We start from the raw sequence: 15,677 nt of genomic DNA on the forward strand, positions 1-15,677 counted from the left end.
GATAGTTTCCTTAAAGGTCTGTCTCATAAGACATCAGTTTGCCATGTGTGTTTTTTTGTTTTAATCCTTGGTCTGGTCCAGCCAATGATAAGGGGTGCCGTTATATGCTTAGAAATTGAAATAACTTGTTGAATAAACATCTAAAATAAAAATAAATGACTTATGGTAACAAAAACCATCCGTTGTATTCGGCATAGTAAAACACCCACGCACACGCACCTGCATATGCCTAGCATGGAAACACAAATATGGCGACTAAACAGCATTGACCATGACTAAACATACCTATATATTGATGGTCAAATTATGCAACAGGAGAACATTCATGGGAGGATGTTGCTGTTGTGCTGTTACATCTACGAACAGGAAACAAAAAGCAGAAGAGAGGAAGAAAGTCCCACGTGTACTTGTCAGACCAGATTGACAGATGTATAAGTAGAGAGTGGTGGATTTTCATTCATTTCACTGTCTTGGAGAACCCATACGCCTGCATCTCAAGCAGACTATCTAACGATTCCAATCTGCTGAGCGAGAAGAAGCCTGTCTCAATCTTCCCCTGGGAGGGAAGCATCAGGTGGGTTCACTCAGACACAATTACTCAGCATCTGTCAACAGGACATGAACAAAATGGTGAACATGTAAAACATGTTAAGATAATAAGATATTAAACTTTATGTCATTTTGAAAGTTCAATATTGAAACTTTGTTAATTGTAATGGCTTCATGGCTGTACATGGTTAAAGTTCATCTACAGATGCATTTTGTAAGTGTATTACATTTTTTATTAAATTAAAACAGCTTTTTTTGTATGGGAGGGCAGTTCTATTGTCTCTAAGCCAGCCATCCTGACTGTAAGCTGACTGTAGTAAAATGAAATTAGGAAGAATAAAGTACTGTGCAACTTTCACCTATTTTGTTTTGCTCTACACAACACAGCCCTCGACATGGACAACACAACAGAATTGGCCCTGACCCCTGTCAATAACAACTTCACCAAGAGCAACTGTTCCCGTGACAACGTGCTGAAGACGGTGGTGTTCCCTGTTCTCTACTCCCTCCTCTTCCTGTTGGGCCTGTCGCTCAACGGCCTGGCAGTCTGGGTGTTCTTCAGCATCCCCAGCCGCTCCCACTTCATCATCTACCTCAAGAACATTGTGGTGGCCGACGTCCTCATGACCCTCACCTTCCCCTTCAAGGTGCAGTTATAATGATAATAATGATAATGATAATAATGATAATGATAATAATGATAATGATAATAATAATTATATTGATAATGATAATATTTATACTAATGATAATAATGATAATAACGATAATATTGATAATAATTATTATAATAATAATGATAATATTGATAATATTGATAATATTTATACTAATGATAATAACGATAATATTGATAATAATTATAGTAATAATGATAATAATGATAATATTGATAATAATGATAATAATGATCATAATGCAAATAATAATGACAATATTGATAATAAAGATGTGTATTTCCTTCAGGTGCTGTCTGACTCCAACATGGCGTCAGTGGGTCTACGTGTCTTTGTCTGCCGTGTCTCCTCTGTGCTCTTCTATCTCACCATGTACATCAGCATCCTCTTCTTTGGCCTCATCAGCATCGACCGCTGCAGGAAGACCCTCCAGCCCTTCAAGGTGACCAACACGGCCCGTCTGGCCCACAGGAAGCTGCTCTCTGTGGCTATCTGGGCTTCCCTGCTGACCCTCTCCCTGCCCAACATAATCCTGACCAGCCACAGCCCCACCTCGGCCTACTTCAAGTGCAGTGATCTTAAGACAAGGGCTGGGCTGCACTGGCATGAGGTGGTCAACTATGTGTGCCAGATAATCTTCTGGGGGAACCTGGTGACAGTGATAGTGTGTTACACCCTCATCACCAAAGAGCTGTACAGTTCATACGCCCGCACCAAGGCTTGCCGTTCTACCGGAGCCATGCACAACGCTGGTACTGATGGGGGTAATGTTGAAGGGCAGCGCCAGCCCAGGAGGAAGAGTGTGAGTTCAAACGTCTTCCTGGTGCTGGCCGTGTTCTTTGTGTGCTTCGTGCCGTTCCACTTCTCCCGCGTGCCGTACACCCTGAGTCAGACAAGGGTACACCTGTTTGACTGCAACTTCAAGCAGTTCTTCTTCCAGTTAAAGGAGAGTACACTCTGGCTGTCCTCCCTCAACTCCCTCCTGGACCCTCTCATCTACTTCTTCCTCTGTAAGTCCTTCAGAACCACCCTGTTCAAGACCCTCCGTCTCCCACCTGGGACCTGCAGCTGGCTCACTGGAAGAGGGTCCAGCCCCAACACAGCGGAGGATCAGACCACAGCACAGGAGACACCCCTGGGAGACAAATCTATCTGTATTTAGGTAACTAAAACTCTATGTTCTATCTATGTATCGTGAAGATCTGGTGAATGTTTCACAGAGGATTATACTACCCTCTCCTGGAAGGTTGACTAAACTGAACTGTGTGTTGATTAAAATGTCTGGGCAATGGAAACAATCAATGTAAATTTCCAATGAGAACAAATATTTTAGCTAGTGATGATTATGATAATATGCAGAACAGCTGTTCCAGTACAGCAATAGCTCTATGTTTGTTACACCAGTCTGTTACATCAGTCTGATACATAAGTCTGTTACACCAGTCTGTTACACCAGTCTGATACACCAGTCTGTTACACCAGTCTGTTACATCAGTCTGTAATACCAGTCTGTAATACCAGTCTGTTACACCAGTCTGTTACACCAGTCTGTTACACCAGTCTGTTACATCAGTCTGTAATACCAGTCTGATACACCAGTCTGATACACCAGTCTGTTACACCAGTCTGTTACACCAGTCTGTTACATCAGTCTGATACACCAATCTGTTACACCAGTCTGATACACCAGTCTGTTACACCAGTCTGTTACACCAGTCTGTTACACCAGTCTGTTACACCAGTCTGATACACCAGTCTGATACACCAGTCTGATACACCAGTCTGTACATGCCAGTCTGTTACGCCAGTCTGATACACCAGTCTGTTACACCAGTCTGATACACCAGTCTGTTACACCAATCTGTTACACCAGTCTGATACACCAGTCTGATACACCAGTCTGATACACCAGTCTGTTACAGCAGTCTGTTACAGCCAGTCTGTTACACCAGTCTGATACACCAGTCTGTTACACCAGTCTGTTACACCAGTCTGTTACACCAGTCTGATACACCAGTCTGATACACCAGTCTGTTACACCAGTCTGTTACGCCAGTCTGTTACGCCAGTCTGTTACACCAGTCTGATACACCAGTCTGATACGCCAGTCTGTTACGCCAGTCTGTTACACCAGTCTGATACACCAGTCTGATACACCAGTCTGTTACACCAGTCTGTTACACCAGTCTGATACACCAGTCTGATACACCAGTCTGTTACACCAGTCTGTTACACCAGTCTGTTACGCCAGTCTGTTACACCAGTCTGATACACCAGTCTGTTACACCAGTCTGATACACCAGTCTGATACACCAGTCTGTTACACCAGTCTGTTACACCAGTCTGTAATACCAGTCTGTTACGCCAGTCTGTTACATCAGTCTGTTACACCAGTCTGATACACCAGTCTGATACACCAGTCTGTTACACCAGTCTGTTACACCAGTCTGATACACCAGTCTGATACACCAGTCTGTTACACCAGTCTGTTACACCAGTCTGTAACAGTTAGTAGAATGTTATAACACCCTCTAAACATCACCATAACCTCATGCCAAGGAATGCACCTCAGGTCTCCCTGTCTTTCTCATAACAGCTTAGTTCCCTACACTGGCATTCTGCTTTGACTTCATCATTGTTTTGGCTTAGGAACTGAAATAAGAGACATACGTATTGCCCCTGTAATTATGTGTAACCATGGCACAGTGCTTATGCCTGTAACGTACAGGATAGAATCAGCAAAACGTTCTATACAAATCAAATCAAATCAAATCAAATTTATTTTTATATAGCCCTTCGTACATCAGCTGATATTCTCAAAGTGCTGTACAGAAACGCAGCCTAAAACCCCAAACAGCAAGCAAAGCATGTGAAAGAAGCACGGTGGCTAGGAAAAACTCCCTAGGAAAAACTCCCTAGAAAGGCCAAAAACCTAGGAAGAAACCTAGAGAGGAACCAGGCTATGAGGGGTGGCCAGTCCTCTTCTGGCTGTGCAGGGTGGATATTATAACAGAACATGGTCAAAATGTTAAAATGTTAAAATGTTCATAAATGACCAGCATGGTCAAATAATAATAATCATAGTAGTTGTCGAGGGTGCAACAAGCACGTCCGGTGAACAGGTCAGGGTTCCATAGCCGCAGGCAGAACAGTTGAAACTGGAGCAGCAGCACGGCCAGGTGGACTGGGGACAGCAAGGAGTCATCATACCAGGTAGTCCTGAGGCATGGTCCTAGGGCTCAGGTCCTCCGAGAGAAAGACAGAAAGAGAGAAAGAGAGAATTAGAGAGAGCATATTTAAATACACACAGGACACCGGATAAGACAAGAGAAATACTCCAGATGTAACAGACTGACCCTAGCCCCCCGACACATAAACTACTGCAGCATAAATACTGGAGGCTGAGACAGGAGGGATCAGAAGACACTGTGGCCCCATCCGATGATACCCCGGGACAGGGCCAAACAGGCAGGATATAACCCCACCCACTTTGCCAAAGCACAGCCCCCACACCACTAGAGGGATGTCTCCAACCACCAACTTACCGTCCTAAGACAAGGCCGAGTATAGCCCACAACGATCTCCGCCATGGCACAACCCAAGGGGGGGGGGGGGGGGGCGCCAACCCAGACAGGAAGACCACGTCAGTGACTCAACCCACTCAAGTGACGCACCCCTCCCATGGACGGCATGGAAGAACACCAGTAGGCCAGTGACTCAGCCTCTGTAAAAGGGTTAGAGGCAGAGAATCCCAGTGGAAAGAGGGGAACCGGCAAGGCAGAGACAGCAAGGGCGGTTCGTTGCTCCAGCCTTTCCGTTCACCTTCACACTCCTGGGCCAGACTATACTTAATCATAGGACCTACTGAAGAGATAAGTCTTCAGTAAAGACTTAAAGGTTGAGACTGAGTCTGCGTCTCTCACATTGGTAGGCAGACCATTCCATAAAAATGGAGCTCTATAGGAGAAAGCCCTACCTCCAGCCGTTTGCTTAGAAATTCTAGGGACAATTAGGAGGCCTGCGTCTTGTGACCGTAGCGTACGTGTAGGTATGTACGGCAGGACCAAATCGGAAAGATAGGTAGGAGCAAGCCCATGTAATGCTTTGTAGGTTAGCAGTAAAACCTTGAAATCAGCCCTTGCCTTAACAGGAAGCCAGTGTAGGGAGGCTAACACTGGAGTAATATGATCAAATTTTTTGGTTCTAGTCAGGATTCTAGCAGCCGTATTTAGCACTAACTGAAGTTTATTTAGTGCTTTATCCGGGTAGCCGGAAAGTAGAGCATTGCAGTAGTCCAGCCTAGAAGTAACAAAAGCATGGATTAATTTTTCTGCGTCATTTTTGGACAGAAAATTTCTGATTTTTGCAATGTTACGTAGATGGAAAAAAGCTGTCCTTGAAACAGTCTTGATATGTTCTTCAAAAGAGAGATCAGGGTCCAGAGTAACGCCGAGGTCCTTCACAGTTTTATTTGAGACGACTGTACAACCATCCAGATTAATTGTCAGATTCAACAGAAGATCTCTTTGTTTCTTGGGACCTAGAACAAGCATCTCTGTTTTGTCCGAGTTTAAAAGTAGAAAGTTTGCAGCCATCCACTTCTTTATGTCTGAAACACAGGCTTCTAGCGAGGGCAATTTTGGGGCTTCACCATGTTTCATTGAAATGTACAGCTGTGTGTCGTCTGCATAGCAGTGAAATTTAACATTATGTTTTCGAATGACATCCCCAAGAGGTAAAATATATAGTGAAAACAATAGTGGTCCTAAAACGGAACCTTGAGGAACACCGAAATTTACAATTGATTTGTCAGAGGACAAACCATTCACAGAGACAAACTGATATCTTTCCGACAGATAAGATCTAAACCAGGCCAGAACTTGTCCATGTAGACCAATTTGGGTTTCCAATCTCTCCAAAAGAATGTGGTGATCGATGGTATCAAAAGCGGCACTAAGATCTAGGAGCACGAGGACAGATGCAGAGCCTCGGTCTGACGTCATTAAAAGGTCATTTACCACCTTCACAAGTGCAGTCTCAGTGCTATGATGGGGTCTAAAACCAGACTGAAGCGTTTCGTATACATTGTTTGTCTTCAGGAAGGCAGTCAGTTGCTGTGCAACAGCTTTTTCTAAAATTTTGGAGAGGAATGGAAGATTCGATATAGGCCGATAGTTTTTTATAATTTCTGGATCAAGATTCGGCTTTTTCAAGAGAGGCTTTATTACTGCCACTTTTAGTGAGCTTGGTACACATCCGGTGGATAGAGAGCCGTTTATTATGTTCAACATAGGAGGGCCAAGCACAGGAAGCAGCTCTTTCAGTAGTTTAGTTGGAATAGGGTCCAGTATGCAGCTTGAGGGTTTGGAGGCCATGATTATTTTCATCATTGCGTCAAGAGATATAGTACTAAAACACTTAAGTATCTCCCTTGATCCTAGGTCCTGGCAGAGTTGTGCAGACTCAGGACAATGGAGCTTTGGAGGAATACCCAGATTTAAAGAGGAGTCTGTAATTTGCTTTCTAATGATCATGATCTTTTCCTCAAAGAAGTTCATAAATGTATTACTGCTGAAGTGAAAGCCATCCTCCATTTGCGAAGGCTGCTTTTTAGTTAGCTTTGCGACAGTATCAAAAAGAAATTTCGGATTGTTCTTATTTTCCTCAATTAAGTTGGAAAAATAGGATGATCGAGCAGCAGTAAGGGCTCTTCGATACTGCACGGTACTGTCTTTCCAAGCTAGTCGGAAGACTTCCAGTTTGGTGTGGCGCCATTTCCGTTCCAATTTTCTGGAAGCTTGCTTCAGAGCTCGTGTATTTTCTGTATACCAGGGAGCTAGTTTCTTATGACAGATGTTTTTAGTTTTTAGGGGTGCAACTGCATCTAGGGTATTGCGCAAGGTTAAATTGAGTTCCTCGGTTAGGTGGTTAACTGATTTTTGTCCTCTGACGTCCTTGGGTAGGCAGAGGCAGTCTGGAAGGGCATCAAGGAATCTTTGGGTTGTCTGAGAATTTATAGCACGACTTTTAATGCTCCTTGGTTGGGGTCTGAGCAGATTATTTGTTGCAATTGCAAACGTAATAAAATGGTGGTCCGATAGTCCAGGATTATGAGGAAAAACATTTAGATCCACAACATTTATTCCATGGGACAAAACTAGGTCCAGAGTATGACTGTGGCAGTGAGTAGGTCCAGAGACATGTTGGACAAAACCCACTGAGTCGATGATGGCTCCGAAAGCCTTTTGGAGTGGGTCTGTGGACTTTTCCATGTGAATGTTAAAGTCACCAAAAATTAGAATATTATCTGCTATGACTACAAGATCCGATAGGAATTCAGGGAACTCAGTGAGGAACACTGCATATGGCCCAGGAGGCCTATAAACAGTAGCTATAAAAAGTGAGTGAGTAGGCTGCATAGATTTCATGACTAGAAGCTCAAAAGACGAAAACGTCATTGTTGTTTTTTTTTTTGTAAATTGAAATTTGCTATCGTAAATGTTAGCAACACCTCCGCCTTTGCCGGATGCACGGGGGGTATGGTCACTAATGTAACCTGGGGGTGAGGCCTCATTTAACACAGTAAATTCATCAGGCTTAAGCCATGTTTCAGTCAGGCCAATCACATCAAGATTATTATCAGTGATTAGTTCATTGACTATAACTGCCTTGGAAGTGAGGGATCTAACATTAAGTAACCCAATTTTGAGATGTGAGGTATCACAATCTCTTTCAATAATGGCAGGAATGGAGGAGGTCTTTATACTAGTGAGATTGCTAAAGCGAACACCGCCATTTTTAATTTTGCCCAACCTAGATCGAGGCACAGACACGGTCTCAATGGGGAAAGCTGAGCTGACTACACTGACTGTGCTAGTGGCAGACTCCACTAAGCTGGCAGGCTGGCTAACAGCCTGCTGCCTGGCCTGCACCCTATTTCATTGTGGAGCTAGAGGAGTTAGAGCCCTGTCTATGTTCGTAGATAAGATGAGAGCACCCCTCCAGCTAGGATGGAGTCCGTCACTCCTCAACAGGCCAGGCTTGGTCCTGTTTGTGGGTGAGTCCCAGAAAGAGGGCCAATTATCTACAAATTCTATCTTTTGGGAGGGGCAGAAAACAGTTTTCAACCAGCGATTGAGTTGTGAGACTCTGCTGTAGAGCTCATCACTCCCCCTAACTGGGAGGGGGCCAGAGACAATTAATCGATGCCGACACATCTTTCTAGCTGATTTACACGCTGAAGCTATGTTGCGCTTGGTGACCTCTGACTGTTTCATCCTAACATCGTTGGTGCCGACGTGGATAACAATATCTCTATACTCTCTACACTCGCCAGTTTTAGCTTTAGCCAGCACCGTCTTTAGATTAGCCTTAACGTCGGTAGCCCTGCCCCCTGGTAAACAGTGTATGATCGCTGGATGATTAGTTTTAAGTCTAATACTGCGGGTAATGGAGTCGCCAATGACTAGGGTTTTCAATTTGTCAGAGCTAATGGTGGGAGCCGTCGGCGTCTCAGACCCCACAACGGGGTCAGCATAAAATTGTGAAATATGAATGTTTTTGTCTCTTCTATGAAATTATCCATGTATATAAACCATTCTTCAACACACCAATATGACACTAAGGGATAAATCTCCTGATTTAGACGATTAATTGAAAGCTAGTCGTTCTGTATGTCAGACAGACATTATACAACCTATTAACAGATGGTCTATGGCGAGGTGAGAGGGTGTAGCCTGTTGCTGCAGGGGCGGATTGGCCATCTGGCAATTTTGGCAAATGTCAGATGGGGTGGACAATTCTTTTGTTGGGTGGGCAATTTTTTTGTTGGGTGTGCTGGTAGAAATTGACACACACACACACAAAATATATATATATGTAAAAACTATATAAAAAAAACGTGACATGGCCAGCCGTCCATATATATATAGTTTGGGCCTGATAAGATTATTTTTTTTACGTTTTTTGCATAATTACTCTTTTATACTAATCTACAGGTAACTGCCCACATGATGGAAACACTTAGTACATGAGGGATACAAATGATATTAAAAGCCGGTGCATCCACACCGGTGTGGTTCCTGAGTTAATTAAGCAATTAGTATCCGATCATGCTGAGCAGGCCATTATTTTGGAAAATATGTTGGCATATCCAATATGCATATCCTTGCTTCAGGGCCTGAGTTACAGGCAGTTAGATTTGGGTATGTCATGTTAGGCGAAAATTGAAAAAAGGGACGGATCCTTAAGAGATTTTAATAAGAATTTAAGCTTTCTGCTAATATCAGATATGTCTATGTCCTGGGAAACGTTCTTGTTACTTACAATCTCATGCTAATCGCATTAGCCTATGTTAGCTCAACTGTCCCGCAGGGGACCAGGCAATCCCGAAGAAGTTTTAAAGAACCAGGTTCATCAAATCAAATCAAATCAAATTAAATCAGCTGATATCTCAAAGTGCTGTACAGAAACCCAGCCTAAAACCCCAAACAGCAAGCAATGCAGGTGTAGAAGCACGGTAGCTAGGAAAAACTCCCTAGAAAGGCCAAAACCTAGGAAGAAACCTAGAGAGGAACCAGGCTATGAGGGGTGGCCAGTCCTTTTCTGCCTGTGCCAGGTGGAGATTATAACAGAACATGGCCAAGATTTTCAAATGTTCATAAATGACCAGCATGGTAAAATAATAATAATCACATTAGTTGTCGAGGGTGCAACTGGTCAGCACCTCAGGAGTAAATGTCAGTTGGCTTTTCACAGCCGATCATTGAGAGTATCTCTACCACTCCTGCTGTCTCTAGAGACTTGAAAACAGCAGGTCTGGGACAGGTGGCATGTCCGGTGAGCAGGTCAGGGTTCCATAGCCGCAGGCAGAACAGTTGAAACTGGAGCAGCAGCACGGCCAGGTCGACTGGGGACAGCAAGGAGTCATCATGCCAGGTAGTCCTGAGGCATGGTCCTACGGCTCAGGTCCTCTGAGAGAGAGAGAGAAAGAGAGAATTAGAGAGAGCATACCGGATATAACAGATAAGATAAGACAGAGAAATACTCCGATATAACAGACTGACCCTAGCCCCCCGACAAGAGGGGTCGGGAGACACTGTGGCCCCATCCGATGATACCCTCGGACAGGGCCAAACAGGCAGGATATAACCCCACTCACTTTGCCAAAGCACAGCTCCCACACCACTAGAGGGATTTCTTCAACCACCAACTTACTATCCTGAGACAAGGCCGAGTATAGCCCACAAAGATCTCCGCCACGGCACAACCCAAGGGGGGGCGCCAACCCAGACAGGAAGACCACGTCAGTGACTCAACCCACTCAAGTGACGCACCCCTCCTAGGGACGGCATGGAAGAGCACCAGTAAGCCAGTGACTCAGCACCTGTAATAGGGTTAGAGGCAGAGAATCCGAGCGGAGAGAGGGGAACCGGCCAGGCAGAGACAGCAAGAGCGGTTCGTTGCTCCAGTGCCTTTCCGTTCACCTTCACACTCCTGGGCCAGACTACACTCAATCATAGGACCTACTGAAGAGATTAGTCTTCAAATAGGTACAAGTACTCTGGTGAGCCGCACGGGGAGTTTCCCATCTTCCATTTCTCGCTCCCCTCTCCATGCTACCCTGTTGTCCAAATCTCTCCAGGTGCTCATAGACTCTGGGGCCAACGAGAGGTTTATGGACACTACCCTGGTGTTGGAGCTGGGAATCCCCACACAACCCCTCTCCATTCCCATGGACGTCAGAGTGTTGGATGGGCGCTCTATTAGCAGAGTCACCCACTCTATGTGTCCCATTAACCTGGGAGAGTTGAGTAATCACAGCAAGTCTATGCAGTTCCTGCCCATCGAATCCCCTCATGCACCCGTGGTTTTGGGGTTTTCCTGGCTCCAGAGGCACAATCCTCTGATCGACTAGGCTATGGGTTCTATCCTGGGTTGGAGCCCGTTTTGCCATGCGCATTGTCTGAAGTCGGCACTGCCTTCCCCGGGACAACTTCCTGCGGGCTTGGGCAAAGCTCCAGACCTCTCCACCGTTCCCGCGAAGTACCAGGAACTCCGGGAGGTTATCAGCAAGACTTGTGTCATCTCGCTTCCTCCGCATCAGCCCTATGACTGCGCCATCAACCTTCTCCTGGGCACTACACCACCTCAGGGGCGACTTTATTCCCTGTCAGGGCCGAAGACTAAGCCGATGGAGACATATATTGAGGACTCCCTGGCTGCAGGGGGTATCCGTCCTTCTGCCTCCCCCATCCGTGTATCGACTACTGGGGCCTGAATGACATCACGGTTAAAAACCGTTACCCGCTTCCACTCATCGCCTCGGCTTTCGAGCCTCTCCAGGGGGCTACCATCTTCTCCAAGTTGGACCTCCGGAATCGCTACCATCTGGTACGTATACGGGATGAGCCTTTAACGCAGCTAGCGGGCACTACGAATATATCGCCCTGGTAAACAACTTTCTCCGGGACATGTTGAATCGGTTCGTATTCGTCTACCTTGATGGCATACTTGTGTTTTCCACTCAGCTCAAGAACATGTCCTCCATGTCAGACATGTCCTCCAGTGTCTTCTGAAGAACCAGCTGTTCCTTAAAGCGTAAAAATGTGAATTCCATCGCTCCACCATCTCCTTCCTTGGGTACATCATCGCTGCAGGCAACATACAGATGGATCCTGAAAAAGTGGTGGTGGATTGGCCACCTCCAGAATACAGCTGCAAAGCTTCCTGGGGTTTGCCAATTTGTACCGCCGGTTCATCTGAGGCTACAACACCTGGGCTTCCCCCCGTCAGTGCTCACCTCTACCAAAGTCCCATTTACATGGTCTCCAGCTGTAGACCAGGCGTTCTTGGACCTCAAACACCAATTCACCACCCTCCCATCCTAATCCATCCAGATCCGACCTGGCAGTTCGTGGTGGAGGTCGATGCCTCAGACGTTGGAGTGGGGTCTGTCCTGTCCCAGAGTTCGGCCCAAGACCAAAAGCTGCATCCTTGCGTTTTCCTCTCCCATCGTCTCAACCCCACAGAAAGGAATTACGACGTGGGTAACCAGGAACTACTGGCGGTGAAGATGGCATTGGAGAAGTGGAGCCACTGGTTAGAGTATGGACAGTTCACGAGAACCTGGAATATCTCTGCAACGCCAAGTGCCTCAACTCCAGACAAGCTCAATGTGCCCTGCTGTTCACCTGATTCAACCTCACCATCTCCTATCGGCCGGGGTCCAAGAATGTGAAACCGGATGCGCTGTCATACCTCTACAGCGCCACTACTACACCATCAGACCCCGAGACCATCCTCCCTACCTCTTGTCTTGCGGCTGCACTCATCTGGGGTATAGAGAACCGGGTCCTCGAGGCGCAGGGGGGGGGGGGGGGGCCCGGCTAACCGGATGTTTGTCCCGGACTTTGCCCGTTCCTCGGTTCTGGAATGGGCTCATTCCTCTCGACCAGCCTGACATCCTGGCTCCCGTCAGACCCTGGCGTTTGTATGACAACATTTTTGGTGGCCTACCTTGGATCCTGGCGTCTACGCGTTCATCGCCGCCTGCCCAGAAAAGACTCCTTGGCAAGCTCTGGCTGGCCTCCTTCAACCACTTCCCATCCCTCACCGTCCCTGGTAACATATATCCCTGAACTTCGTCACAGGTCTCCACCCGTCTGATGGCAACATGGTTATCCTTATCGTGGTGGACCGGTTTTCCAAAGCCGCCCATTTCATTCCTCTCACCAAGCTACCTTCAGCCAAGGAGACGGCCCAGCTCATGGTGCAGCACATGTTCTGGATCCCTGGACACAGTCTCCGACCGGGGTCCACAGTTCTCGTCCCATTACTGGAAGACGTTCTGCATGCTCATTGGGTTGTCGGCCAGCCTGTCCTCCATGTTCCACCCCCAGTCTAACGGCCAGTCATGGAGCGAGCCAATCAGGACCTGGAAACGACTCTTCACTGCCTAGTCTCCGCCAATCCCACCACCTGGAGCCAGCAGCTCGTGTGGGTAGAATACGCCCACAACATTATACATTTACATTTTAGTCATTTAGCAGACGCTCTTATCCAGAGCGACTTACAGTAGTGAATGCATACATTTCATTTCATTTTTTCTGTGCTGGCCCCCCGTGGGAATCGAACCCACAACCCTGGCGTTGCGAACACCATGTGTTGCAAACACCATGCTCTACCAACTGAGCTACAGGGAAGGCACAACACCCTCACTTGCTCAGCCACTGGTCTCTCACCTTTTGAGTTCTCCCTGGGATATCAGCCACCGCTCTTCCCAGAGCGGCTCTTCCTCGGCCCAGATGTTCGAGCCCAGTGTGCTCTTCTCAAGAACACCTCCAGGTATCGATGACACGCCGACCGCCACCGGACCCCGGCTCCCCGTTATCATCTCAGGCAGAGGGTATGGCTGTCCACTCAGGATCTGCCCCTCTGGGTAGAGTCCCGTAAACTGTGTCCCTGTTTAATTGGCCCTTTCCCCATCTCCAAGATTCTTAGCCCCTCTGCTGTTCATCTTCTGTTGCCCCGTACCCTCCATAAACATCCCACCTTTCATGTGTCTAGGATTAAACCTATGTCTCACAGCCTTTTGTCTCATGTTTCCAGGCCCACCCCTCTTCCCCGTCTCATCAACAGCCAACCAGCGTACATGGTGAAGTGCCTCCTGAAGGTTTGGCCACGGGCAGGGGATTCCAGTACCTGGTTGACTGGGAGGGCTATGGCCCGGAGGAGAGGTGCTGGGTCCCCGCTAGGAACATCCTGGACCCAGCCCTCATCGCTGCATTCTATCGTTGGCACCCCGGTCAAACAGGTATGCGCCCAGGTAGGACGCCAGGTGGCGCCCCTAGAGGGCTGTCAAACCCTGATCTGTTTCACCTGTCTTTGTGCTCGTCTCCACCCCCATCCAGGTGTTGCCCATCTGCCCCATTATCCCCTGTGTATTTATACCTGTGTTCTCTGTTTGTCTGTTGCCAGTTCGTCTTGTCTTGTCAAGTCTTACCAGCGTGCTTTCCCGTCTTCCTGTTCCTCAAGTTCTGTTTCCTAGTTTTTCCCAGTTTTGACCCTTCTGCCCACCCTGACCCCGAGCCTGCCTGCCGTCCTGTACCTGCCTGATCACAAACCTCTGCCTGTCCTCGACCTGCCCTTTGCCTGCCCCATGTTTATAATAAATTATCTGAGAACTGTACTATCCGCCTCCGGTGTCTGCATCTGGGTCATATCCTGAGTCGTGATAATATATACATAATATGACATTTGAAATGTCTTTGTTCTGTTTACTGTTCATTTTTATTGCTTATTTCGCTTTTGTTTATTATCTACTTCACTTGCTATGGCAATGTTAACATGTATTTCCCATGCCAATAAAGTCCTTACATTGAAATTGAATTGAGTATATGGCATCCTCACATCTAATTTGATGAGGTCTGATCTTTTGAAGAAGCTAAAACAGCAACTTCCCCATGAGAAAAATACAAAAATGCATAACCTCCCTAGCATGCTGAATCCAGGGGACTGTTGGGAGAAATACTGTTCCACCATTTATAGACGTTAGCCTGTGGTGCTATCAGCAGCAGTGCACCATTCATGACAACAACAATTCTCTAACATCATATGGCTCAGTTTTCAGAGAATGGATTTTGCAACACCAGGATTATGGGTTTGATTCCGGGGTCATATTAAATGTACACGACCGTTCAAAAGTTTGGCGTCACTTAGAAATGTCCTTGTTTTTGAAAGAAAAGCACATTTTTTGTTCATTAAAATAGCATCAAATTGATCAGAAATACAGTGTAGACGTTGTTAATGTTGTAAATTACTATTGTAGCTGGAAACGGCAGATTTTTTATGGAATATCTACATAGGCGTACAGAGGCCCATTATCAGCAACCATCACTCCTGTGTTCCAATGGCACGTTGTGTTAGCTAATCCAAGTTTATCATTTTAAAAGGCTAATTGATGATTAGAAAACCCTTTTGCAATTATGTTAGCACAGCTGAAAACTGTTGTCCTGATTAAAGAAGCAATAAAACTGGCATTCTTTATACTAGTTGAGTATCTGGAGCATCAGCATTTGTGGGTTTGATTACAGTTTCAAAATGGCCAGAAACAAAGACCTTTCTTCTGAAACTCGTCAGTCTATTCTTGTTCTGAGAAATGAAGGCAATTCCATGTGAGTTATTGCCAAGAAACTGAAGATCTCGTACAACGCTGTGTACTACTCCCTTCACCGAACAGCGCAAACTGGCTCTAACCAGAGCAGAAAGAGGTTAAGACAGCAGCTACTCTTCCTGGGGTCAAAATTAAGCCAGTTATATATATTTTTTAAACATTACAATGCATTCACAACAGATTTCACAACATATTAAATTGTGGCGAAAGCTGAAGATACTGATAACTAACACAGTGTGTTAGCTCTATTTGACCTCTTGCCCATCTCCAGGAAGTGT

At 46.2% G+C, this 15,677-nt stretch overlaps 1 protein-coding gene across 1 annotated transcript; it reads left to right on the forward strand.

The window, feature by feature from the left end:
• The first annotated feature begins 386 nt into the window (after positions 1–386).
• On the forward strand, positions 387–14,621 carry p2ry12 (purinergic receptor P2Y12). The gene is made up of 4 exons (XM_014215400.3): positions 387–574; positions 937–1,196; positions 1,516–2,388; positions 13,836–14,621. The coding sequence occupies exons 2-3, from the start codon at positions 945–947 to the stop codon at positions 2,386–2,388; spliced, it is 1,125 nt and encodes a 374-aa protein (XP_014070875.2). The 5' UTR covers positions 387–574; positions 937–944; the 3' UTR covers positions 13,836–14,621.
• The last annotated feature ends 1,056 nt before the right edge of the window (positions 14,622–15,677 follow it).

The sequence above is a fragment of the Salmo salar genome, chromosome 09 (assembly GCF_965601325.2).
Source record: "Salmo salar chromosome 09, fSalSal1, whole genome shotgun sequence".
Taxonomy (NCBI): Eukaryota; Metazoa; Chordata; class Actinopteri; order Salmoniformes; family Salmonidae; genus Salmo; species Salmo salar.

What these genes read in the sequence shown, in the direction of transcription:
- p2ry12 (XM_014215400.3), top strand. Translation starts at nt 945, where the DNA reads ATGGACAACACAACAGAATTGGCCCTGACCCCTGTCAATAACAACTTC. An exon ending in CCCTCACCTTCCCCTTCAAG is followed by an intron (nt 1,197 to 1,515) that starts GTGCAGTTATAA and finishes TATTTCCTTCAG; the next exon opens with GTGCTGTCTGACTCCAACAT.